This window comes from Salmo trutta, chromosome 2, assembly GCF_901001165.1.
Source record: "Salmo trutta chromosome 2, fSalTru1.1, whole genome shotgun sequence".
NCBI lineage: Eukaryota > Metazoa > Chordata > Actinopteri > Salmoniformes > Salmonidae > Salmo > Salmo trutta.
Genome location: NC_042958.1, coordinates 15398927 through 15422893, shown reverse-complemented (window position 1 = coordinate 15422893; position 23967 = coordinate 15398927). Strand labels below are relative to the sequence as shown.

Below are 23967 nucleotides of genomic sequence, written 5' to 3'. Positions count from 1 at the left end.
TCAAAATGCATCAGAAAGAATAATTTAGCCACAGAGGATTTTTTATTGTTTTTTAATAATGGTGGTTAACTTTATCCCAAGCACATACAGGTATTGGTCAAAATGAAAGAAACACCAACATAAAGTGTATTTTAACATGAAGTGTCTTAAAAGGGTGTTGCGTCACCATGAGCTGCTAGAACAGCTTCAGCATAGATTCCACATGTGGATCTAAACCATGCCAGGAACATGCCCCCCACACCATAACATATACTTTGTATCCCTTGTTTACTCAAGTGTTGTTTTCTTTATTTTGGCAGTTACCAGTATGCCAACAGTCGGGAAGGCCACAGTTTGGGCAGCATGCACGCCAAATATAGGTACAGTTTGTTGCATGTTGTGGCCATAGACATATAATCCATAGAAGGGTAATGTAACCACTTACCCTGGCAATTTGACTGTTAAACTCACAGGAACAATAGCAATGGATGCCAGTCCTGACTTGAATGGGAACTGCCATCTATGGATTATATTTCTATGGTTGATTGCAGCTGTCGGTTTGCCTTTTGAAGATTTCAAAATACAATGGCAGGAAAAACGTACAGTTTGGAAAGAAAATGCCTACTGCTGAAGAGAGAAGACTAGTCTATCTGTAGAACCAATATAAACATACATTAGCTAACAGCAGCACTGTTTTTAAAAGTAGCTTATCTTGGAGATAGGCTATTGCCACCCCTACCATGTCACAACACAAATGATTGGCTCAAACGCATTAACTTCTTATGGCTTGGGGGCAGTATTTCGACGTCTGGATGAGAAGCGTGCCCAAAGTAAACTGCCTGTTACTCAGGCCCAGAAGCTAGGATAGGCATATAATTGGTAGATTTGGATAGAAAACACTCTAAAGTTTCCAAAACTGTTAACCTGTCTGGTCTAGGGGGCAGTATTTTCACGTCCGGATAAAAAACGTACCCGATTTAAACTGGTTACTACTCTTTCCCAGAAACGAGAATATGCATATTATTAGTAGATCTGGATAGAAAACACTCTGAAGTTTCTAAAACTGTTTGAATGGTGTCTGTGAGTATAACAGAACTCATATGGCAGGCAAAAACCTGAGAAAATTCCAAGCAGGAAGTGGCCTGTCTGCGATTTTGTAGTTCTCCCTTTGCTTCTCTATCGAAACTACAGTGCCCGTGGGGTTATGTACCACTTTCTAAGGCTTCCATTGGCTCTCTAAAGCGTTCAGAAAGCGGATTGACGCGTCTCCTGTCTCCGGGCAGAGTACAGGAGCACAGTTTGTCAGTGGACTGCCTGGTGGCTAAGAGATGGGAAATGCACGTTCACGAGACCTCGCCATTTTTTCTCTTCCTTTTTCAATGAATACAGCATTGTCCGGTTGGAATATTATCGCTATTTTACGAGAAAAATACCATAAAAATTGATTTTAAACAGCGTTTGACATGGTTCTAAGTACGGTAAAGGAACATTTTGATTTTTTTTTGTCTCGAAATGCGCTCGTGCGTTACCCTTTGGATAGTGACCTGAACGCACGAACAAAACGGGGGTATTTGCACATAACTATGGATTATTTGGAACAAAAACAACATTTGTTGTGGAAGTAGCAGTCCTGGGAGTGCATTCTGACGAAGAACAGCAAAGGTAATCCAATTTTTCTAATAGTAATTCTGAGTTTAGGTTGCTCCGAACTTGGCGGGTGTCAAATTAGCTAGCCGTGATGGCTGAGCTACGTACTCAGAATATTGCAAAATGTGCTTTCGCCGAAAAGCTATTTTAAAATCTGACATAGCGATTGCATAAAGGAGTTCTGTATCTATAATTCTTAAAATAATTGTTATGTATTTTGTCAACGTTTATCATGAGTAATTTAGTAAATTCACCGGAAGTTTTCGGTGGGAATACAATTTCTGAACATCACACGCCAATGTAAAAAGCTGTTTGATATAAATATGAACTTGATTGAACAAAACATGCATGTATTGTATAACATAATGTCCTAGGAGTGTCATATGATGAAGATCATCAAAGGTTAGTGCTGCATTTAGCTGTGTTTTGGGTTTTTGTGACATATATGCTTGCTTGAAAAATGGCTGTGTGGTTATTTGTGTCCATGTACTCTCCTAACATAATCTAATGTTCTGCTTTCGCTGTAAAGCCTTTTTGAAATCGGACAATGTGGTTAGATTAACGAGAGTCTTATCTTTCAAATGGTGTAAAATAGTCGTATGTTTGAAATATTGAAATTATTGTATTTTTTAGGTATTTGTATTTTGCGCAACGTGATTCCACTGGCTGTTGAATAGAGTGGAACGCTAACGTCCCACCTAGCCCATAGAGGTTAAACTAATGTCTGTGAGTATAACAGAACTGATATGGCAGGCAAAAACCTGAGGAAAATCCATCCAGGAAGTGGGATTTTTTTGATGTGGGTATTTTCAATTGATGCCTATAGAGTATCTAATGGGTTAGGACCCAGATTGCCGTTCCTATGGCTTCCACTAGATGTCAACAGTCTTTAGACATTGTTTCAGGCTTGTTTTCTGAAAAATGAAGAAGAATGAGACCTTTCTGTCAGTGGACAGTAGAATCATGCAGTGCTGGTTTGCGCGCGTGACCGAGTGCGCGCCCTTGTTGTTTTTCCTTTCTATTGAATACGCTATTGTCCGGTTGAAATATTATCGATTATTTAGACAATTGACAACCTGAGGAATAATTATAAACATCGTTTGACATGTTTCAACGAACTTTACCGGTACTATTAAGATGTATTCGTCTGCATGTTTTGACCGCCTTTGAGCCAGTGGATTACTGAACAAAACGCGCCAACAAAACTGAGTTTTTGGGATATAAAGAGGGACTTTATCGAACAAAACGAACATGTATTGTGTAGCTGGGACTCTTGTGACTGCAACCTTATGAAGATCTTCAAAGGTAAGTGATTAATTTTATCGCTATTTCTGACTTTTGTAATTCCTTTACTTGGTTGTAAAATGTTTGTATGCTTTTGTAAGCGGGGTGCTGTCCTCAGATAATCGCCTGGTATGCTTTCGCCATAAAGCCTTTTTGAAATCTGACAAAGCGGCTGGACTAACAAGAAGTTAATCTTTAAGCCAATGTATAACACTTGTATTTTTTATGAATGTTTATTATGACTATTTCTGTATTTTGAATTTGGCGCTCTGCAATTTCACCGGATGTTGTCGAGGTGGGTCGCTAGCGGAACGCCTGCGCCAGAAAGGTTAAGAAAAGAAATTCCACAAATTCACTTTTAACAAAGCACACCTGTTAATTGAAATGCATTCCAGGTGACTACCTCATGAAGCTGGTTGAGAGAATGCCAAGAGTATGCAAAGCTGTCATCAAGGCAAAGGGTGGCTAATTTCAAGAATCTCAAATATAAAATATATTTTGATTTGTTTAACACTTTTTTGGTTACTACCTGATTCCATATGTGTTATTTCATAGTTTTGATGTCTTCACTATTATTCTACAATGTAGAAAATAGTAAAAAATTAAGAAAAACCCTTGAATGAGTAGGTGTGCCCAAACTTTTGACTGGTAATGTATATTGCCTCCTAATATTGTACAATCTGTGTCACTTCATTGACCTGGGCTATTGTTTGTTTAAATTAAAGACCAGATTGATCTCAGTTTGTCAGTGTCAGAGTAGCCACTCATTTCTGTCATTTGTGTGGTATTAAAAAATGTTCAGTCAATGTCTTCTGTAATCTCGTTAGGTAATCCTAAAAATACCTCTGCTCAATTAATAGCCTATGCCACATGGCAAACGTTAGTATGGCTTTATTTATAAAGGGTATTACTCTTCCAACAGTAAATTTAACACGCATCGAATTGCATCTTGGTGCACAGACTTGTTTACACCAAATGATTTGTGTGCCGGGAAGGGGTAAGGGGGGGCTATAAAAAAAAAAAAACTAAGCCTCGGGGCCTATGATTTCTTAATCCGGCCCTGGGCGTGCATGTGAAAAGAGGGGACAGTGTGGATATGAGCGTGCACATGGGGATCAATAGATATTTTACCAACTCCTCCTGGATGATAGAGGGGGAGAGAAAATATAGGAAGAGCGAGAGTGAGAAAGAGAGGCAATAAGAGAGAGAAAAGGGGAGAGAGAGAGAGATGTAAGAATGAAGCTATAACTACTGCAGGGATACACAAACCTTTGAACTCTAAGAGAAAGATTTTGAGAGAGAGAGAGAGAGAGATAAGGCTGTGGCGGTTATGACATTTTGTCAGCCGTTTGTCATGCAAAAGACTGCCAGTCTTACGTTAACTGACCGTTATTTAACAAACATGTTTAGCATTTCCATTCCTTCACACATACAAGCCGCTGATGTGTGCCTTTGGAACATCTACATTTAAAAAAAAGTCTAATAAATGCACAAATTTGTTTATATCCCTATTAGTGAGCATTTCTCCTTTGCCAAGATAATCCATCCACCTGACAGGTGATGCATATCAAGAAGCTGATTAAACAGCACGATCATTACACAGGTGCACCTTGACTGGGAATACAACTAAACTCAGCAAAAAAAGAAACATCCTCTCACTGTCAACTGCATTTATTTTCAGCAAACTTAACATGTGTAAATATTTGTATGAACATAAGATTCAACAACTGAGACATAAACTGAACAAGTTCCACAGACATGTGACTAACAGAAATGGAATAATGTGTCCCTAAACAAAGGGGGGGGTCAAAATGGACAATTTCGGGAATCTTTTATTTCAGCTCATGAAACATCAGACCAACACTTTTACATGTTGCGTTTATATTTTTTGTTCAGTGTATTTCAGAAGAACAGAATATGAGTTGGTCTACTGTATGTTATCTGGCTGTGCGTCATGCCATAGGCTGTAGACTTGTTCATTTAGCTGACAAGATATGCTTATAAGTCCTGTGCCATTATTATATATTATATGATTTTATAGTAAGTAATATAATAACTTAGCTGAATAAAATAGAAAGTATATTTTCCCATTCCGGAGCGAGTGTGCATATGAAGTGGCTATGTTGAGAGTAAAAGTGATCATTTGAAACAGGTCCTATACGTTATATAGACTTATTTGCCAACTTTATTTGTGAATGATACAAACCTTAGAATATCTTAGAAATCAAAACACATATGGGCTGCATGATGCGTCTGGCTATTGATGATTTGAGAAAGTCACAAAAAAAAGCTTGCCTTCCATTCTTTGCCTCCGGCTGCTCACGCTGTTCTCTCACCAAGTGATCATATTTCCACCCATCAGACTATTCTCAATTAAATTTTGTCTTTACTAATAAGTAAAAGTGGTTTCGATTTAGAATGGTCCATTATGAAATGGGCAGGAACAAGGACAGGGGGAAAAAAGACGACAGCAGTATGCACTCGAATAGCAAATGGAGGCCGATTTTATGGCCTGTTCGTTTTTCAATCATGCAGGCTATTCTGGTTATTTCACTCCAGGCATCAACCACTGTTGGAGGACCATGCAGCCTCTCGCTGGGCGACAAGTGATATTCCTCCCAAACGGTATGCCATGGGCTCTCCAACCCTGTTCCTGCAGCTATCTAGAGTTATCGGCTACGAAAATCCAACTGACCTTTACTCCTGAGGTGCTGACCTGTTGCACTCTCGACAACCACTGTGATTACTATTATCTGACCCTGCTGGTCATCTATGAACATTTGAACATCTTGGCCATGTTCTGTTATAATCTCCACCCGGCACAGCCAGAAGAGGACTGGCCACCCCTCATAGCCTGGTTCCTCTCTAGGTTACTTCCTAGGTTCTAGCCTTTCTAGGGAGTTTTTCCTAGCCACTGTGCTTCTACACCTGCATTGCTTGCTGTTTGGGGTTTTAGGCTGGGTTTCTGTACAGCACTTTGAGATATCAGCTGATGTAAGAAGGGCTTTATAAATACATTTGATCTAGTGCTCTATATGCCATGGGCTCTCCAACCCTGTTCCTGCAGCCATCTAGTGCTCTGTATGGCATGGGCTCTCCAACCCTGTTCCTGCAGCCATCTAGTGCTCTGTATGGCATGGGCTCTCTAACCCTGTTCCTGCAGCCATCTAGTGCTCTGTATGGCATGGGCTCTACAACCCTGTTCCTGCGGCCATCTAGTGCTCTGTATGGCATGGGCTCTACAACCCTGTTCCTGCTGCCATCTAGTGCTCTGTATGGCATGGGCTCTCCAACCCTGTTCCTGCTGCCATCTAGTGCTCTGTATGCCATGGGCTCTCCAACCCTGTTCCTGCTGCCATCTAGTGCTCTGTATGGCATGGGCTCTCCAACCCTGTTCCTGCTGCCATCTAGTACTCTGTATGGCATGGGCTCTCCAACCCTGTTCCTGCAGCCATCTAGTGCTCTATATGGCATGGGCTCTCCAACCCTGTTCCTTCAGCCATCTAGTGCTCTGTATGGCATGGGCTCTCCAACCCTGTTCCTGCAGCCATCTAGTGCTCTGTATGGCATGGGCTCTCTAACCCTGTTCCTGCAGCCATCTAGTGCTCTGTATGGCATGGGCTCTACAACCCTGTTCCTGCAGCCATCTAGTGCTCTGTATGGCATGGGCTCTCCAACCCTGTTCCTTCAGCCATCTAGTGCTCTGTATGGCATGGGCTCTCCAACCCTGTTCCTGCAGCCATCTAGTGCTCTGTATGCCATGGGCTCTCCAACCCTGTTCCTGCTGCCATCTAGTGCTCTGTATGGCATGGGCTCTCTAACCCTGTTCCTGCTGCCATCTAGTGCTTCTTTTGGGAAACCACATGAAATATGTTGGGGAACATCAATAGTAGCATGTTTTCACAAAAACTATTTGATTAAACTGTTGACAGCCCCTCTCTCTGCACACTCGAGAACAGAATGAAGGTGAGAGGGAAGGAGATGGAAACACGGTGAGATTTTCCGTAGTTAAAGGTAATGGGTCAATCTATTATGAAAATACCTTATTACTAGGCTATTTAAAGTGAAATACATATTCACTATAGGCTAACATTCTGTAAGCTGCCCTGCACAATCAATGAACTAAAAGCATTGCCTAGGCCTATACGTTCTCTCCCAGACTCACGGATATAAAGTTTGGAGCATAGCACAAGGTAACCAGTCCATCCAGTAAGCACACTAATAGATTCCACACTCAAAGGCGATAACAAGAATATGTTCAATTTATGAGTATAGGCTAGACCAATTATGCACCAAAGACAACTTAATTCAGCAATTTTGTTACTGTTTTTCTGCCGTGCGTAATATGCGATAGACCAGGGTTCTCCAACCTTTTCTAGCACGGGAGCTACTTTTAAAAAATTAAACATGTCGCGAGCTACTTATTGTTTTCTAGCTTTCAAATAGGCACACTCTTCTCCCCTGCAAATCTTCCTCAGATCCTTACTGCACTACTTTCTCTTGTACACTGTTTTCTGTCAATACACCTGCTAAAATATTGGTTAATAAACAACTCTAAGGGGGGGCCCTATATAATCTCTGTTATATTTTCCCAAATTATGTTTTCGGTTTTATTTTTCCTGGTTTTAGATTTTCAAAATTACAATTGCTCACAGAGAAACAACGAAATTGGATGTTCTGAGTCCATAACAACGCTTGAATCACATCAGAAGACCATTTATTGGGGGTCTGAAATAACAGATATAGATTGAGTGTAATTCCTCTTTAATTGCACATCTAGCGAGTGAGGAATGTGCCATCTAATGTGCTGGTCTAGTGATGGTTCTGTACTGCTGCTGCTCATTTCATGGTAAAGTCTGCAAATAACATATAACATACAAATTATATAATTATGATATACTCCTGCAAATTAAGCCTACTTTACAGTTAACCTTTAATTGAGAAGGTTTTGGGGAAAGTATTTCTGTCAAACCACAAGAAGGTTATCACATCAACTGGCTACATACAGAGCGATAGACAAACACTCGTACCACACAGACACACAGGGGCTCTGTCTTGTAAGACTATGTCTTGTATAATGGAACAATCATCATTTTAATGGGCTTGGGCTCACATATAGGCCTATGCATCAGCTCTAATATGCGTATGGGTGTTTTGAATTAATCATCACATTTGAAAGCGCTGTCCATTTCGTTGTTATGCTTTTAAACAACATCCACAAAGACCATGTTTTTCACTCAGTTTCAACCAGTTTGAAGTAATTTATTCAGATTGATCAATCACAGTAAAAGAGAGGTTTTTTTTATGTACAGTACCAGTCAAATGTTTGGACACACCTACTCATTCAAGGGTTTTTCTTTATTTTTACTATTTTCTACATTGTAGAATAATAGTGAAGACATCACAACTATGAAATAACACATATGGAATGATGTAGTAACCAAAAAAAGTGTTAAACAAATGCAAATATATTTTATATTTGAGATTCTTCAAAGTTGACATGATGACAACTTTACACACGCTTGGCATTATCTCAACCAGCTACAACTGGAATGATTTTCCAACAGTCTTGAATGAGTTTCAACATATGCTGATCACTTGTTGGCTGCTTTTCCAGTCCAACTCATCCCAAACCATCTCAATTAGGTTGAGGTCGGGTGATTGCGGAGGCCAGGTCATCTGATGCAGCACTCCGTAACTCTCCTTCTTGGTAAAATAGCCCTTACACAGCTTGGAGGTGTGTTGGGTCATTGTCCTGTTCAAAAACAAATTATAGTCCCACTAAGCGCAAATCAGAAGGGATGGTATATCGGTGCATAATGCTGTAGTAGCCATGTTGTTCAAGTGTGCCTTGAATTCTAAATAAAATCACTGACAGTGTTACCAGCAAAGCACACCATCACACCTCCTCCTCCATGCTTCATGGTGGAAAACACAAATGCTGAGATCATCCGTTCACCTACTCTGCATCTCACAAAGACACAACGGTTGGAACCAAAAATCTCCAATTTGGACTCATCAGACCAAAGGACAGATTTCCACCGGTCTAATGTCCATTGCTCGTGTTTCTTGGCACAAGCAAGTCTCTTCTTCTTATTGGTGTCCTTTAGTAGTGGTTTCTTTGCAGCAATTCGACCATGAAGGCCTGATTCACACAGTCTCCTCTGAACAGTTGATTGTTGAGATGTGTCTGAACTTGAACTCTGTGAAGCATTTATTTGGGCTGCAATTTCTGAGTCTGGTAACTCTAGTGAACTTATCCTCTGCAGCAGAAGTAACTCTGGGACTTCCATTCCTGTGACGGTCCCCATGAGAGCCAGTTTCATCCTAGCACTTGATCGTTTTTGCAAGTGCAAAAGTGCTATCTTCTGTATACCAACCCTACCTTGTCACAACACAACTGATTGGCTCAAACGCATTAAGGAAAGAAATTCCACAAATTAACTTTTAAGAAGGCACACCTGTTAATTGAAATGCATTCCAGGTGACTACCTCATGAAGCTGGTTGAGAGAATGCCAAGAGTGTGCAAAGCTGTCATCAAGGCAAAGGGTGGCTATTTGAAGAATCTCAAATCTCAAATATATTTTAATTTGTTTAACACTTTTTTGGTTACTACATGATTCCATATGTGTTATTTCATAGTTTTGATGTCTTCACTATTATTCTACAATGTAGAAAATAGTAAAAATAAAGAAAAACCCTGAAATGAGTAGGTGTCCAAACTTTTGACTGGTACTGTGTGTGTGTGTGTATATATATATATATATATATATATATATATATATATATATATGTATATGTATATGTATGTATGTATATGTATATGTATGTATATGTATATATATATATATATATATATATTTCTTACCCCCTTTCTTACCCCCTTTTTCTCAACAATTTTGTGATATCCAATTGCGATCGAATTACGATCTTGTCTCATCGCTGCAACTCCCCAATGGGTTTGGGAAAGGTGAAGGTCGAGTCATCTGTCCTCCGATACATGACCCACCAAACAGCGCTTCTTAACACCCGCCCGCTTAACCCGGAAGCCCGCTGCAACAATGTGCTGTTCAACTGACGACCGAAGTCAGCCTGCAGGCGCCCGCCCCGTCACAAGGAGTCGCTAGAACGCCAAGTAAAGCCCCCCACGGCCAAACCCTCCCCTAGCCCAGACGTCACTGGGCCAATTGTGCGCCGCCCTATGGGACTTCCGGTCACGGCCGGTTGTGACACAGTCTGGGATCGAACCCAGGTCTGTAGTGACGCCTCAAGCACTGCGACCAGACCATTAGGACCTGATGGTCATTAGTGAGTTGGGTACTAACAACGCATGTCCTGAGTGCAAAAGTGGAGATTACCGTGACTCAATTTTACTGCAGTCATGACTCATGACTGCCGGTATGGTGGTAATACGGTCACCGCAACAGCCCTAGACGGGGGGGTGGAGAGTGAGTAAATACCTGAGTGAGTGAATGAGTGAAAGAGCTAGGAAGTGAATGGGTGAGAGAGATGGAGAAAGGGTGAGGAGAAATGCCACTAACCTCATCTACAGCTCTCTTATAGCTCTAAAGAGGTTGGAGAGAAACGCAGAGAGAGGAAAGAGGAGGGAGAGAATAAAAAAGGAATGTGGGAGGGACAGAGACGAGAGAAGATGAGAGAGATGAGACACGTATTGGTTAGTTCAGAGAAGAGAATGGGTTGTGTTTTTTCTCTGTGCGTCTGCACTTACCGCGGGCCTGCTAGGTCGTGTCAGCGTCACATCTCTGTTTTCTTCTTTGGTCTCCTGGGCTGGTGCCCCAGAACCCTCCGCTTGATTTGCCCCTGTCAACCAATCACATTCTGCTCACTAAATAGTCAACAAATCACATCTTCTCTCTGACTGTATAGAGTGTTAAGGGTTGAAATATTTACAGTAACACACATGGAAATCTGTGTGTGGTGGTGTGTGTGTGTGTGTGTGTGTACCTCTTTCGTTGCTGCCCCCCTTGGAGGAAGGGGTAGAGGAGCTGGAGGAGCTGCCACTGCTCTTCCTCTTCAGGGGAGTTTCCATTGGGACATCAGTCCTCCGCAGGTCTGGGTTACTACAGCAACACACACAAACAACATTAAACTGCCTGATTCACAAAGGAACATGGAGTGTGTGTATAGTATATATGTGTGTGTACCTGGCCCGTATCAGGTGTGCTCCAGCTTTAGGAGCAAGGCCCCCAGGTCCGTTCCCAGGAGAGTTCTTCCTGACCAGGGCTGGAGAGATAGACGTGGTCCTCTGGGGCACCTACACACACACACACATTTGTTTTACTATCCTTGTGAGGACCAAACAATTGATTCTCCTTCAAAACCCTATTTTCTCTAACCCCTAACCCTAATTCTAATCCTGAAATAGCCTTTTACTTGTGGGGACCGGCGAAATTTGTCTGAATTTTACTTGTTTTACTATCCTTGTGAGGACTTCTAGTCCCCACAACGATAGTAAAAAAAAAAAAAAAACACACACAGAGACAACCAATAAAAATCAGTTAGAAAAGGTCTAAGTGGGACACAGAGTGTCTGAGTAGATCACATACTGTATTCTCAATCGCAAACTAAGTTTGCTAAACTGTATGTACAGTTGAAGTCAGAAGTTTACATACACCTTAGCCAAATACATTTAAACTCAGTTTTTCACAATTCCTGACATTTAATCCGAGTAAAAATTCCCTGTCTTAGGTCAGTTAGGATCACCACTTTATTTGAAGTGTGGTGAAGAATGTGAAATATCAGAATAATAGTAGAGAGAATGATTTATTTCAGCTTTTATATCTTTCATCACATTCCCAGTGGGTCAGAAGTTTACATACACTCAAATAGTATTTGGTAGCATTGCCTTTAAATTGTTTAACTTGGGTCAAAAGTTTTGGGTAGCCTTCCACAAGCTTCCCACAATAAGTTGTGTGAATGTTGGCCCATTCCGCCTGACAGAGCTGATGTAACTGAGTCAGGTTTGTTGGCCTGCTTGCTCGCACACGCTTTTTCAGTTCTGCCCACAAATGTTCTATGGGATTGAGGTCAGGGCTTTGTGATGGCCACTCCAATACCATGACTTTGTTGTCCTTAAGCCATTTTGCCACAACTTTGGAAGTATGCTTGGGGTCATTGTCCATTTGGAAGACCCATTTGTGACCAAGCTCTAACTTCCTGACTGATGTCTTGAAATTTTGCTTCAATATATCCACATAATTCTACTCCCTCATCATGCCATCTATTTTGTGAAGTGCACCAGTACCTCCTGCAGCAAAGCACCCCCACAACATGATGCTGCCACCCCCGTGCTTCACGGTAGGGATGGTGTTCCTCGGCTTGCAAGCCTCCCACTTTTTCCTTCAAATATAACGATGGTCATTATGGCCAAACAGTTCTATTTTTGTTTCATCAGACCAGAGGACATTTCTCCAAAAAGTACAATCTTTGTCCCCATGTGCAGTTGCAAACCGTAGTCTGGCTTCCTTATGGCGTTTTTTGAGCAGTGGCTTCTTCCTTGCTGAGTGGCCTTTCAGGTTACGTCGATATAGGACTCATTTTACCGTGGATATAGATACTTTTGTACCCGTTTCCTCCAGCATCTTCACAAGGTCCTTCGCTGTTGTTCTGGGATTGATTTGCACTTTTCACACCAAAGTACCTTCATCTCTAGGAGACAGAACGCGTCTCCTTCCTGAGCGGTATGACGGCTGCGTGGTCCCATGGTGTTTATAATTGCATACTATTGTTTGTACAGATGAACGTGATACCTTCAGCCATTTGGAAATTGCTCCCAAGTATGAACCAGACTTGTGGAGGTCTACAATTTATTTTCTGAGGTCTTGGCTGATTTCTTTAGATTTTCCCTTGATGTCAAGCAAAGAGGCACTGAGTTTGAAGGTAGGCCTTGAAATACATGCACATGAACACCTCCAATTGACTCAAATTATGTCAATTAGCCTATCAGAAGCTTCTAAAGCTATGACATCATTTTCTGGAATTTTCCAAGCTGTTTAAAGGCACAGTCGACTTAGTGTATGTAAACTTCTGACCCACTGGAATTGTGATACAGTGAAAAGTGAAATAATCTGTCTGTAAACAATTGTTGGAAAAATGACTTGTGTCATGCACAAAGTAGATGTCCTAACAATCGTAAGGGGCCCCAAAAGTTCTGAGACATTGCATTCCAGCCACAGACAAACAGACATTGTCATGCAGACCTTAGGAGGTAGGTCTAGGTCCGTTCGTAGCCAGGAGCTGCGGTCCAGTTTGTCGAGGGGGGGAGCGAGGCGGGGGAGAGGTATAGAAGGAGGGGTGTCTGAGGTAGGGTCAGAGTTCTGGCGGGGCATGGGGGGGCGGCCGGAGGATGGGGAGGGGGACAGGCCTGTGACCCCTGAAGGGTCGTGGAGAGACTGGGACCCAGACAGACCATGGGACTTCACCTGTACCAGGTGGGCCATCTGACAAGACCAGACCAGGACCAGACCATAAAAGACCAGAGGAGCAGGATCATAGATCAGCACCAGGCAGGTAGAGGAGCAGGATCATACATCAGCACCAGGCAGGTAGAGGAGCAGGATCATACATCAGCACCAGGCAGGTAGAGGAGCAGGATCATACATCAGCACCAGGCAGGTAGAGGAGCAGGATCATACATCAGGACCAGGCAGGTAGAGGAGCAGGATCATACATCAGCACCAGGCAGGTAGAGGAGCAGGATCATACATCAGGACCAGGCAGGTAGAGGAGCAGGATCATACATCAGCACCACGCAGATAGAGGAGCAGGATCATACATCAGCACCAGGCAGGTAGAGGAGCAGGATCATACATCAGCACCAGGCAGATAGAGGAGCAGGATCATACATCAGCACCACGCAGATAGAGGAGCAGGATCATACATCAGGACCAGGCAGGTAGAGGAGCAGGTGTAGAGGAGGAAGAGAGGAGGAGCCGGAGGAGAGGAGAGGGGAAGGAGGTGAGGAAAGTAGAGGGGGAGAGGAGAGGGGAAGGAGGTAAGTATTGGGGGAGGGGAGAGGGGAAGGAGGTAAGGAAAGTAGAGGGGGAGGGGAGAGGGGAAGGAGGTAAGGAAAGTAGAGGGGGAGAGGGGAAAGAGGTGAGGAAAGTAGAGGGGGAGAGGGGAAGGAGGTAAGGAAAGTAGAGGGGGAGGGGAAGGAAGTGAGGAAAGTAGAGGGGAGGGGAAGGAGGTGAGGAAAGTAGAGGGGAAGGAGGTAAGGAAAGTAGAGGGGGAGGGGAAGGAGGTGAGGAAAGTAGAGGGGGAGGGGAAGGAGGTGAGGAAAGTAGAGGGGAGGGGAAGGAGGTGAGGAAAGTAGAGGGGGAGGGGAGAGGGGAAAGAGGTAAGGAAAGTAGAGGGGGAGGGTAGAGGGGAAGGAGGTAAGGAAAGAAGAGGGGAGAGGGGAAGGAGGTGAGGAAAGTAGAGGGGGAGAGGAGAGGGGAAAGAGGTGAGGAAAGTAGAGGGGGAGGGGAGAGGAGAAGGAGGTAAGGAAAGTAGAGGGGAGAGGGGAAGGAGGTGAGGAAAGTAGAGGGGGAGGGGAAGGAAAAATGAAAGGAGGAGAAACAAACATCATAAAGGGTAAACGTGCACCTACATACACTGTACACATGCACCCACACACGTCCACTCCCCCACACACACACACCTGTGGTTCTACGGGGCGGTGCATGGGGGGTGTTCGGGCCTGCTGTATGCCCCCGCTGCTGAACGACTCTGAGCGGGGGGGCAGGGATGGATCAGAGATACGGTTGGACACTTTATGTTGCAGCGCTGGAGAACTCTGTCTGTTCAGCTTGGAACGCTCTTCCACCTGACACACACACACACACACCCGCACATACAAGCGCACACAAAGTTAGAGCACAATCATTTATATTGGCCGTCAGTGACTGATTTATCAATGTATGTTTGTGTGTCTTGTGTGACGTGTGTCAAACCTCCAGTTTCCCTCAGAGCCGTTACCATGGAGGAGAAGCCCAGAGACAAACTTGACTACAGTGTGCATGTGTGTGTGTGTACGTGCCGGTGTATGTGTGTGTGTGTGTGTGTGTGCCGGTGTATGTGTGTCCATAGGGAAGCAGATACACCCATGTGTGTTGAGACAGATATAGCCACGGCTGGCCTACATCAGCCCACAGTGGCCAATGGGGGGCAAGCCTGGTGGTGTGTGGCCAATGGGGGGCAAGCCTGGTGGTGTGTGGCCACTGGGGGGCAAGCCTGGTGGTGTGTGGCCTGGATCAGGCTAAATCAGGAGCCGCAGTGTGTCCCTGGGAGAAGCCTGGTGCCTGAACATGAAGCAGACTAAAACATTCCGTTTGAAGAGCTGAGATTCTGAAGGAGACCGATCAGGGTGTAAAGACTAGATGAAGAGCCAGATGGGAGGAAGGGGTTCATAGCACAGTTACAGACGATAATCTAGAAATGACAAGTCTGTTAGTCTCTGAAAGTACATCTATGACCATTCTAAAAGATGCCAGGCACCATTCCAGAACATAGAGAGGTAAAAAAGTTGTTCTAGAAAACACCAGCCACCATTCTAGAACATAGAACATTCCAGGCAAGGTTTTTTCAGGAGTCCATCTCCTGGTGCAAGGGAAGAGAAAATTGTTAATAGGGACAGGAAAGTCACGTCCAGAAGAAAGGAGGGAAGGAAAAGAGAGAGCTTCCCCAGACACACCAGTCGAGTAATGTTAGTCCACCTCTGGAGAGAGAGAGGGGGAGGAAGTGTGTTAGACAAACAGGAAGTGGGTATGTCTCCCTGACTGACCAGTCGACCTGGACTCCTCCCCCTAGACTCCTGGACTCTTCCCTCAGGGCTCCTCCTTCTGGCCTCAGGATGATGCAGGATTGGATAAGGGAAGTCAGGGGCAGGATCAGAGGCGCAGGACACACGTATACACGGAACAGTCACATTATTGCCTTCAAATTGGAGGAGCCTCTCCTTGGAGTGACTTGATTGGGCAGGGTAGGAGGGGGGGCGGGAGCGGGGTTTGTAACCAGGGAGCAGGAGGAGGTGTGATAGGCTGGTGTCTCCAGGCAGGTTAAAGGAGTGGTGCTTCTTGGGAGGTATACGAGGGGAGTTACTCTGGGCTCGACGCATCACCTAGAGACAGGGGGCGCCATACAGAACATCACACACACATACAGGTGGACATACTGTCAGTTCACACACACATTACCATGGCAGAACCTGAAGAAGACTTTTCAAACACATAAACCAGTAGAGGATCTGTCCATGACGGAGACGCTGTGTGTCTGAGTAAGAGAGAGATGTTGTCAGATATCTTAAAGTTCAGACATAGCAATGCTACAGGGCTCCAATTCTTCAGAAAACATCAATCCTGCTTTTGGAAGCGAGAAAGAGAGATCATTGTAGGAGACGATGTCAGCGTTGCAAACTACACTGCTGGTGCAACCACATGACCTGAACCTGTGCACAAGTGCTGTGTGTATCAACAGTACCTCCTTGGCCCAGGCAGGCTTGTCGTTATTGGGGGCTGTGTCTTTGTAGTGGTACAGCTGTTTGTTGTCTTGTGGCCGTGGCTCCTGCTGCTGCTGCTGTAAGGACACCAGGTAGGCTCTCTCCTGCTGCAGCTGTCTCTGGAGACGCTCAGCCTGCCGCTGCTCCTCCATCTGCTTACGCTTGTACTCCTGTAGATACACACACACACACACACACACACACACACACACACACACGGTTTACAAGGAGAGGAACGCAACAACACAATGTATATGCTGGCGCCACAAGAGAGCTATGGGGTTGTTGTGGAGGCTACACGGAGATGTGGAGTAGTAGAGAGCTATGGGGTTGTTGTGGAGGCTACACGGAGATGTGGAGTAGTAGAGAGCTATGGGGTTGTTGTGGAGGCTACACGGAGATGTGGAGTAGTAGAGAGCTATGGGGTTGTTGTGGAGGCTACACGGAGATGTGGAGTAGTAGAGAGCTATGGGGTTGTTGTGGAGGCTACACGGAGATGTGGAGTAGTAGAGAGCTATGGGGTTGTTGTGGAGGCTACACGGAGATGTGGAGTAGGAGTAGAGAGCTATGGGGTTGTTGTGGAGGCTACACGGAGATGTGGAGTAGTAGAGAGCTATGGGGTTGTTGTGGAGGCTACACGGAGATGTGGAGTAGTAGAGAGCTATGGGGTTGTTGTGGAGGCTACACGGAGATGTGGAGTAGTAGAGAGCTATGGGGTTGTTGTGGAGGCTACACGGGGATGTGGAGTAGTAGAGAGCTATGGGGTTGTTGTGGAGGCTACACGGAGATGTGGAGTAGTAGAGAGCTATGGGGTTGTTGTGGAGGCTACACGGAGATGTGGAGTAGTAGAGAGCTATGGGGTTGTTGTGGAGGCTACACAGAGATGTGGAGTAGTAGAGAGAGCTATGGGGTTGTTGTGGAGGCTACACGGAGATGTGGAGTAGTAGAGAGCTATGGGGTTGTTGTGGAGGCTACACGGAGATGTGGAGTAGTAGAGAGCTATGGGGTTGTTGTGGAGGCTACACGGAGATGTGGAGTAGTAGAGAGCTATGGGGTTGTTGTGGAGGCTACACGGAGATGTGGAGTAGGAGTAGAGAGCTATGGGGTTGTTGTGGAGGCTACACGGAGATGTGGAGTAGTAGAGAGCTATGGGGTTGTTGTGGAGGCTACACGGAGATGTGGAGTAGTAGAGAGCTATGGGGTTGTTGTGGAGGCTACACGGAGATGTGGAGTAGTAGAGAGCTATGGGGTTGTTGTGGAGGCTACACAGAGATGTGGAGTAGTAGAGAGCTATGGGGTTGTTGTGGAGGCTACACGGAGATGTGGAGTAGTAGAGAGCTATGGGGTTGTTGTGGAGGCTACACAGAGATGTGGAGTAGTAGAGAGAGCTATGGGGTTGTTGTGGAGGCTACACGGAGATGTGGAGTAGTAGAGAGCTATGGGGTTGTTGTGGAGGCTACACGGAGATGTGGAGTAGTAGAGAGCTATGGGGTTGTTGTGGAGGCTACACGGAGATGTGGAGTAGGAGTAGAGAGCTATGGGGTTGTTGTGGAGGCTACACGGAGATGTGGAGTAGGAGTAGAGAGCTATGGGGTTGTTGTGGAGGCTACACGGAGATGTGGAGTAGTAGAGAGCTATGGGGTTGTTGTGGAGGCTACACGGAGATGTGGAGTAGTAGAGAGCTATGGGGTTGTTGTGGAGGCTACACAGAGATGTGGAGTAGTAGAGAGAGCTATGGGGTTGTTGTGGAGGCTACACAGAGATGTGGAGTAGTAGAGAGCTATGGGGTTGTTGTGGAGGCTACACGGAGATGTGGAGTAGTAGAGAGCTATGGGGTTGTTGTGGAGGCTACACGGAGATGTGGAGTAGGAGTAGAGAGCTATGGGGTTGTTGTGGAGGCTACACGGAGATGTGGTGTAGGAGTAGAGAGCTATGGGGTTGTTGTGGAGGCTACACGGAGATGTGGAGTAGTAGAGAGCTAGATAGCCATTGTGAAGAAGTGGCATGTCTAGAGGGAGGCCCACGGGCCTGTCATAAGTGGAAGAGCTGAGCTCTTCTTCATCACCGTCCATGATGAGCCTGTCCTGCAGTGCTACTCCCTAGACGAACTTTCCTTACCCCATTCCCCATAATATTTTACTATAAATGCCGTTAATAAATGTTTTAGGTTAAAATGATTTGTCTTAGACAGTTTTTAAAACAAGCTTTGCAGTCTGTGTGGTGCGTCCTCATCAGTTTTTCAAAGCAGCACCCTCCACTGGTGTTGAACCATCCTAATTATATTGGAAAAAATCCACCTCGCATTGATTAAGGTTCAAAATGTTATGGCCCCCCTAAACTGGGTCTGTGCCCCACCTTGGCCACCCCATTTAAAATGTTCTGGATACGCCACTGAGTGAAGGGTTAGCAGTGATAGGCTGAGGACTCAGGGGTGAGAGGTTACCATCAGTAGAGCCTGCTCCTGGAGTAGTTGTTGCTGTAGAATCTCCAGCTGTCTTTGCTCCTCCTCCAGCTGCCTACGGATATACTCCTAACCAATCACAGGCCAGACAGCCAGGATATCAGCCAATCAGAGCAGTAGGAGAGCAGCCATGTGAGTCATCAGAGCAGTCGGAGGAGGCAGAAATAGAGTGACGTAGAGAGAGGAGGAGAAAGGAGAGAAAAGATGACAAAGAGAAAGTGTGAGAGGTTGTACACGGACAGATTAAGGAGATTTGTTGAAAGAGAGAAAGAACCAGAAGTAAAGATTAAAACCAACATAGAAGAGAGGAGACGTGGTAAGAGAGGGAGAAAAGGGAGAAAAGAGAGAGAGAGAGAGGGTGAGAGAGAGAGCAGTAAGAAAAGAAAACAGCATTACCAAAAAAAGAGACTTAGTATTTAGTATTGAATCGAGTGTGTAAGATAGAAAAACAAGATGTTTTAGAGAGTGAGAATTACATGGAGTGAAAGAGAAACATTAGTGAAGGAGAACCATCCAGATCGTTGACCCAGACCCTTATTACACCTGGCCTCATAACACCTAAATGTCAGCCTCATGACTGGTCTATGTAAGTATATATCTGGTCTGCAAAAGAGCTCTGGCAGAATGGGGTGAATCCTAGTTGATGTGTGTATTTAATGTGTGTGTTTGTGTGAGAGAGAGAGAGAGAGAGAGAGAGAGAGAGAGAGAGAGAGAGAGAGAGAGAGAGAGAAAGAAAGAGAGCGTGTGGGTGGGTGTGTGCGCACCTGAGTGTTTGTTACCTGTGTGTGTACCTGTTCTCTCTCCGCGTGCCTCCTCTCCTCATCTCTCCGTAGTTGTTCCATCTCTTCATAGCGTCTTCTCTGTTCTCTCTCCTGCTGCTTCCTCATCTCACGTTCCCTACGCTGTTGCTGTTGGAGAAAGAGAGAGAGATGGAGGGAGGGAGGGAGAGAATGAATGGTATAGTGTCAGCATCTTTTTATATAGGTTTTCAAAGCTGGCACCAGATATGTCATCAAGCTGAGCTGTGCTGGAAAAGGCAACGTGAACAGAAAGGATCTGAGGCAGCAGAGTACGGTTCAGGTGCTGGTCTTCCCAACAGCTCTACCTCCTCCAGTCTCCTCCTCTGTTCTTTCTGCTCCTCTATGCGTTTCTGTCGCTCGGCCAACAGGAGGCGTTTGTGTTCCTCGTTCTGCTGTTGCTCCAACTGCTGCCTCCGCAGAGCCTCAGAACGCTCCTTATTGGCCAGCTGCAGCCGCAGGAAGTCCCGCCTCAATGTCGACTCCCCAGGGATGTTGATGATGGAGCTGGACAAGGACCAATGAGAGAAGAGATAGGAGAGGGAAGGTTGATGAGCGTAAATCTCATTTGGAAGCAAAGACGCATGCACAAGCACAGAAAAAAAACACAGGCCCCCTACCTTGGTTCCCCCATGTCCCGTTCCTCCTCCTCTTCCTCACTGCCACTGTACTCATACTCTGTCTCATCTGTAACACACGGTTAGAAACACACATTAAGCAGTTACAAACACACGTCAGTGGGATCTGAGCCCTCTGTTGTGTGTCTCACCTCTCTCCCCACGTTTCTTCTTGGTTCTGTCGATGTGGTCCTTCAGTTGGATGCGGACCTGGCGTTCGTTGGGCAGCTCTCTGATGAAGGGGTGCTTCAACAGCTGTTCTGTGTTGGGTCTCTGACCATGACTCTTCACCAAGCAACTCTCAATGAACGACTGGAACTTCTTAGACCTGAACACAAACAGTGACAACATAGTGAATGCTTGTGTGAGTGTGTGTGTGAGTGTGAATGTTTTTGGTAACTCACCACTTCTTGGACTTGAGTCTGGGGGCAGGGTTCCTGGGGATCAGGAAGAGAGCCCTCATTGGGTGCATGTCACACAGTGCTGCAGAGAGAAAAATAAAGGGTTAACACCAGAGCCTTAACACACACACACACACACACACACACACACACACACACAATACCCATCTCAAGATACCCCCAATAACAAACCACAACACCCCCAACCAACGCACACAACGTCTGATAGTGTCTAATGTCACGGTGTTGTGCCAGCCTGTGTTGTGGTTGGCGCTGGTACTTACGCGGTGCTCCTTCTGCCATCTCTATAGCCGTAATACCCAGAGACCACAGATCACTCTGAGAGAGAGAGAGAAGTTAGGAGGGATGGAGGAGATGACAAGGGAAAACACACTAAACCCTGAAACAAACACACACACACAGTGTGCTAAGGTACCTTGAAGTCGTAGGTGGCCTCGGGGTTTTCGTCGCAGGCGATGACTTCAGGAGCCATCCAATAGGGCGTTCCTATAAACGTGTTCCTCCTCCCCACCGTACGGTCCAACTGAGCACTCACACCGAAGTCCACTGGAACACACACACACACACGTTTAAACAGTTAGCTGTCTGCATGCCCGTCTGCATGCCCGTCTGCATGCCTGTCTGCATGCATGCCTGTCTGTCTGCATGCCTGTCTGTCTGCATGCCTGTCTGTCTGCATGCCTGTCTGTCTGCATGCCTGTCTCACCCAATTTGACCTCTGCATTCTCTGTCAGCAGGACATTCTGACCCTTGATGTCTCTGTGGATGACCTTGTGTTGGTGGAGATGGGTCAGACCCTAGCAATAGATAGAGAGAGGTTGGTAATTAGAAGAGATTATTTCATTAGGTCTCATTCCAAATGTGTTGATTGCATTAGTTCTAGATAGAGGGTGGTACCCTGAGGATCTCTCTGCAGATGTAGGCAGTCCACTCCTCCTTCAGAGAGTTCCCCTTGGTGTTCTTAATCAGATCTGTTACCGAGCCTGCCCCACAGAACTCCATCACCAACTACACAGAGACAGAGAGACACAGAAAGGGACACGGAGAGATGAACACACAAACTGAACAGAACTCACAGTCATGCCAACACGTACGTACCCATAGCTGGTCGTCGATACCAGGTGGGTTCTTCTTGACGAAGGCACCGTAATAGGTAGCAATGTTCCGATGGTGGCTGTACTTCTTCAACATGTTGATCTCTGCTTTAATCTCCTCTTCCTCATCCTGGAACACACACACACACCTTATAGTGATACAAACACAGTTGAGAACAATTTGAGATAGTTTTCTTTATATGTGTGTGTGAGCGCACACGTGACTTACGCCAGTGACGTCCATAACTTTGATGGCCGCAAGCTGGCCTGTTTTGACATGCCGACCCTGAAAAAAAGACAGAGCGAGAGAGCCTGAAATAAATCAGTTTTGCCAACATTACCATCCTGTAATGTGTGTGTTTTGGTCCCAGAGCCACAGCCTGTCACCCAGCTCTCAGCCTGACCAAGATGGCTGACCGCCAGCAGGTCAACCCAAACGGCTGCCTCTGATGCGCATTGACAAGGCTCCATCTAGATCTGCTGTATATCAGCTGCCAGCAGAGGAAGCTACTTTACAGTAGGGAAGTTAAATAATACAAAAAACATCACGTAAGATAAGATGCGGATAGAGTGTTTGCCTTTATAGTGAGGAAGAATTCCCACATCACTGCCATAACACATAGAAACACTTCCTCGAGGTAGCCTAGCAACAGGCCTGGCACGTTGTTTAGTCACAGGGATTTTTACACTGTGGTCCAGACAGGCAGACATGTGAGCTGGGGTTACAACACACACAGACACCGTATCTGTTTCCTAGTATTGCATCAGACACACTGAATGTATTTGAAAGGCAGAGAAGCTGAGCCAAACTGTTCAAATTCAGACTCTTCTGTTCTCGACAAGGTGTTGAAAGTGTTCCACAGAGATGCTGACCCATGTTGACTTCCACAGCTGTGTCAAGTTGGCTGGATGTCCTTTGGGTGGTGGACCAATCTTGATACACATGGGAAACTGTAGAGTGTGAAAAACCCAGCAACCGCTGCGCCTAGCACCCATTTCCATACCCCGTTCAAAGGCACAGTCTTTTGTCTTGCCCATTCACCCTCTGAATGGCACACACACACAATCCATGTCTGAATCTCAAGGCTTAAAAATCCTTCTTTAACCTGTCTCTTCCCCTTCATCTACACTTATTGTAGTGGATATTACAAGTGAAATGAATAAGGGATCACCTGGATTTACCTGGTCAGTCAATGTCAAGGAAAGAGCATGTGTTCCTAATGTTTTGTACACTCAGTGTATAACACAGATAAAATAATACTGGAATCAATAGACATCGAAATGGATAAAACAGAATTGAACTGGATAGAGCGGTAATGTGTGTGTGTGTGTAGGGGTGTGTGTGTAGCAGTATGTATGTGTGTGTGTGTGTGTGTAGGGATATGTGTGTGTGTGGAGAGAAAAGGACAGAATGCTCCCTTTGTAGGTGTCCTGAGGCATAAAAACACTCATTGGTTCAGACACGCCTCACATTCCTGATCTGTTGGAGTACTTTTACTCTACTTATTAGACCCAACACACAAGAGAGAGAGAGACAGAGAGACAGACAGACGAGACATGGAGACATGGAGAGATAGAGGAAGAGAGAAGGACAGAAGGGGCTATGAGAAATTTGTCTTCCAGGGAAAAGATAGATAACATGGAAACAATTAGGCCTACAGCTTCACACCAACCTACCCATCTCTGTCTGACAAACAGTTTGCAAAAGACTCCCTATACAGCCAACCCTGGCTGTAATCCCACAAGTTAGCTTACAACAAGTGCATCAGAGCGATTTGACGTGAAAAGTCACTGGCAGAGAAAGCAAGTGCTTTTGGGGCGGCAGGTAGCCTTGTGGTTAGAGCGTTGGGCTAGTAACCGAAACGTTGCAAGATCGAATCCCCGAGCTGACAAGGTAAAAATCAGGTAAAAACCCCTGAACAAGGCAGTTAACCCACTGTTCCTAGGCCGTCATTGTAAAAAATAATTTGTTCTTCACTGACTTTCCTAGTTAAATAAAAAGGTATCTTTTTTTTAAGTGCAACCGAGTGCATCGATACCTGGGCCCTGTCCAAAAACAACCCCTAGCACCAAACCCATTGTTTCTTGGAGATTGAAGAGGTAAGAAATACTAGCTACACTTTGTGTTTTCAGATCTACACAAGTGCTTGGGTTTAGGGGCCAGGAGTTG

The 23967-nt window shown here is 45.2% G+C and overlaps 1 protein-coding gene across 13 annotated transcripts in view; it reads right to left on the bottom strand.

Moving 5' to 3' along the window:
- The window catches only part of LOC115151882 (TRAF2 and NCK-interacting protein kinase), a 60553-nt gene that overhangs the window by 22545 nt on the left and 14041 nt on the right, over nt 1-23967 (bottom strand). For 3 of the 13 annotated variants that reach the window (XM_029696204.1, XM_029696263.1, XM_029696245.1), the window contains exons 3-22: nt 22027-22083; nt 21802-21927; nt 21601-21711; nt 21410-21500; nt 21119-21249; nt 20967-21021; nt 20686-20764; nt 20434-20609; nt 20285-20351; nt 19973-20171; nt 19647-19775; nt 18850-18936; nt 16388-16576; nt 15693-16028; nt 14571-14735; nt 13132-13371; nt 11077-11186; nt 10877-10992; nt 10641-10732; nt 10453-10476 (exon numbers count right to left, since the gene is read on the bottom strand). In XM_029696204.1, the coding sequence (XP_029552064.1) occupies nt 10453-10476; nt 10641-10732; nt 10877-10992; nt 11077-11186; nt 13132-13371; nt 14571-14735; nt 15693-16028; nt 16388-16576; nt 18850-18936; nt 19647-19775; nt 19973-20171; nt 20285-20351; nt 20434-20609; nt 20686-20764; nt 20967-21021; nt 21119-21249; nt 21410-21500; nt 21601-21711; nt 21802-21927; nt 22027-22083 (2580 nt within the window). The remainder of the gene's footprint in view (nt 1-10452; nt 10477-10640; nt 10733-10876; nt 10993-11076; nt 11187-13131; nt 13372-14570; nt 14736-15692; nt 16029-16387; nt 16577-18849; nt 18937-19646; nt 19776-19972; nt 20172-20284; nt 20352-20433; nt 20610-20685; nt 20765-20966; nt 21022-21118; nt 21250-21409; nt 21501-21600; nt 21712-21801; nt 21928-22026; nt 22084-23967) is intronic. The other 10 variants (XM_029696213.1, XM_029696220.1, XM_029696254.1 and 7 more) reach the window with 10 other exon arrangements.